Below are 2691 nucleotides of genomic sequence, written 5' to 3' on the forward strand. Positions count from 1 at the left end.
ATGGACCTATAATCCCGAGCTCTAATAAAATTAATAATTAATTAAACACTTTAATTAATTAATTAATTCTATTAATTCCAATAGTAAATCCACTATAAACTTGGAATTGAACTCTCAAAATATAGATATTAATTATTTCTAAACTGTTAAGTGTCCATTTGATATAGTCATTACATATAGATCAATCCTCCATAAATAATTCATAATTAGAGTTAGGTAGAATCTGTTAACCTCTCTAATTATATCTGCATCCTTGAGTACCATTGATTCTCTAATGGATAGTGATTCATAAAACACATTCATGAACCAGAGCGCTCTTACTAATCCAAGTACCGAATCAACACCCAAGAGAATTATTTATCTACTTCTTTCTCAAGAAGGAATGGATTCCATCTTGTATAATAACATTCCTAGCTACCTATTTTATCATGTCTCCAAAATACAAGGAATAGGATTCAGGGTCTCAGAATCTGTACCGAGTAAATCAAAAGACATAAATCCATAAATAGGAGTTTGTTAAGAACTCATGATTAAGATCATTCTATATATGAACATCAGTAGACTCAATTAGAATTTCTATGCTTTAACGAAAATTATTAGAAATTCATATTGTGTCTGTGTCCTTGTTCCACACAATCTCATTATGCGAAATACATTCATTCAATATCTCACCATATTAATAGTGCGGATAGCACCATTCCATTCTAAATGGGAATGACATGTATTAATAATGTTTTAATTAAAGATTCTGAACTTTAATTAAATTCATTATGAACAATGTTTTTTATTATTATCCTTAAACACTATCATCTTGTATATAATACTTATGTACTATGTTTAAGGTTACATAAATAATCACAGAATTTTCATTTGATATTCATAAAATATTCATAAATATGTGCACATAAAATGATAAATAAACTCTTTTATTAATTAAATAACAAATATCTTATTACATCTTATGCTTCTAAGACACTATTCCCAACACAAACATCCCCACACTTTCAAGTATTTGTAGGAAGGTTTCCTTCCTTTCCACAATTCATAGGGAGTCTTATCGATTTTCTTATGTGGAACCTTATTTAAAAAGTAATTAGCTGATAAAATGGCTTCCCCCCACATGTTTTATAGTAACCCAGAACTCATTAACATTGCATTCATTATATCCATTAAGGTATGATTTTTCCGTTCAACAATGCCATTTAATTAGGGAGAATATGGTGGTGTGACTTCGTAAATAATTCCATGTTGTGCGCAAAGCGCACTAAATGGTTCGACATATTCACCACCTCGGTCACTTCTTACTATCTTAATCTTTTTATTAAGTTGGTTTTTAACTTCTTGCTTGTAGAGAGTAAAGTTCCCTACAGCTTCATCCTTACTTTTTAGCAAATATACATAGCAATACTTTGTGCTATCATCAATGAAAGTGATAAAATACTTATTACCACCTCTAGTTTGAACAAACTTTAAGTCACAAATATCACTATGTATTAGATAAAGTGGTTCAGTATTCCTTTCTATCGTTTGTAGAAAACATAAATTGAATAAATATTATCAATTTGACAAAATAGGAGCTGCCAAAGTTGAGCAGAAGGTATGAATATAGCATACCTAATACGAAAACATTTTGTATGCATAAATCCTGTACTACCACCAAGACTTCTCAATTTTATTAGGGTTGTTTCTTTGTCAAAAAAAATAATGCCTTTTCAATCTTCCTTTTGTTTCCATGGCCTGAAAATAGTAGACAACATAAGAGAAGACACAAAAATATTCCCCCTGGTTGAGGGACTACTTTACCTATAGGATCCTACTTTTCTATTTTATAACAACTAAAACAAATGTAGAGCTGCAAGAAGCATAGCTCAATAGCTCATCAACCTTTCCACCTTATGATCCTGACGTATAAGTATACCGAGTCTGAGCTCCCATGAGAAGCTCAACAACTTTCCCTGCACATACCAATAAGATTACCTTCGATTAACTGTAACAATGAAGACGGAACAAATAACAGAAAAATCTTCATCAACCACACCTGTAAGAAACCCGATAACAGGTACAGGTTCCAAGATCTTCTCGGTGCTTTCGAGTCTTTGCCTGAAATGTTTTAACAATGATGGTCAGGAAACTTCAAGAGGAAGAAGTAGCAAAATGCAACTTCTACAAAAAATGTTGGCCAACATCTGAAATTTATGGGTACCTGATATACTTGCTAAAGAACGGATCTCTCAAGAGGTAAAATGCCCACAACAGCTTTCTTCTTTTAATCTGAATCATACCACAATATTGAAACATATTTAGCATCAACTCTAGCATTAAGAGAGTGGATATTGCCAATGAAAAGTTACTTTTCCAAGAAGCGGATTGTGACTAAGTATGACTTATTCAAAAGTAGGATTTAAGAGTGCAAACCTCATGCTGCTCTGCTTCAGAAAGATGAATTTTCTCTTTTTTACCATCCTCTCGTGACGTGACATGTGAAAGAATTCCCATTCCTATGAGATCCACAGCCAACGAAAAAACCCAAGGAATCCACGAACGAACTCCATATTTCCGGATAAATGCAACATAAATAAGGGGTCTTGTGATAAATAACACTTCCCCAGCAACAAACAAAGCCCCACGAAAACCCTTTTCAGCCAATATTGTCGAAAGGGTTCGCCTTTCAACCACTGGGCCTGTAGGGAA

General features: G+C 32.9%; 1 protein-coding gene across 1 annotated transcript in view; it reads right to left on the reverse strand.

The window, feature by feature from the left end:
* Window positions 1-1544: 1544 nt before the first annotated feature.
* The window catches only part of LOC21403673 (peroxisome biogenesis protein 16), a 3500-nt gene continuing 2353 nt past the window's right edge, over window positions 1545-2691 (reverse strand). The window contains exons 5-8 of the mRNA XM_024172472.1: window positions 2416-2681; window positions 2204-2271; window positions 2039-2100; window positions 1545-1955 (exon numbers count right to left, since the gene is read on the reverse strand). Coding sequence (XP_024028240.1) covers window positions 1894-1955; window positions 2039-2100; window positions 2204-2271; window positions 2416-2681 — 458 coding nt within the window. The 3' untranslated portion in view covers window positions 1545-1893. The remainder of the gene's footprint in view (window positions 1956-2038; window positions 2101-2203; window positions 2272-2415; window positions 2682-2691) is intronic.

Source organism: Morus notabilis, unplaced genomic scaffold (assembly GCF_000414095.1).
Source record: "Morus notabilis unplaced genomic scaffold, ASM41409v2 Scaffold271, whole genome shotgun sequence".
Lineage (NCBI taxonomy): Eukaryota > Viridiplantae > Streptophyta > Magnoliopsida > Rosales > Moraceae > Morus > Morus notabilis.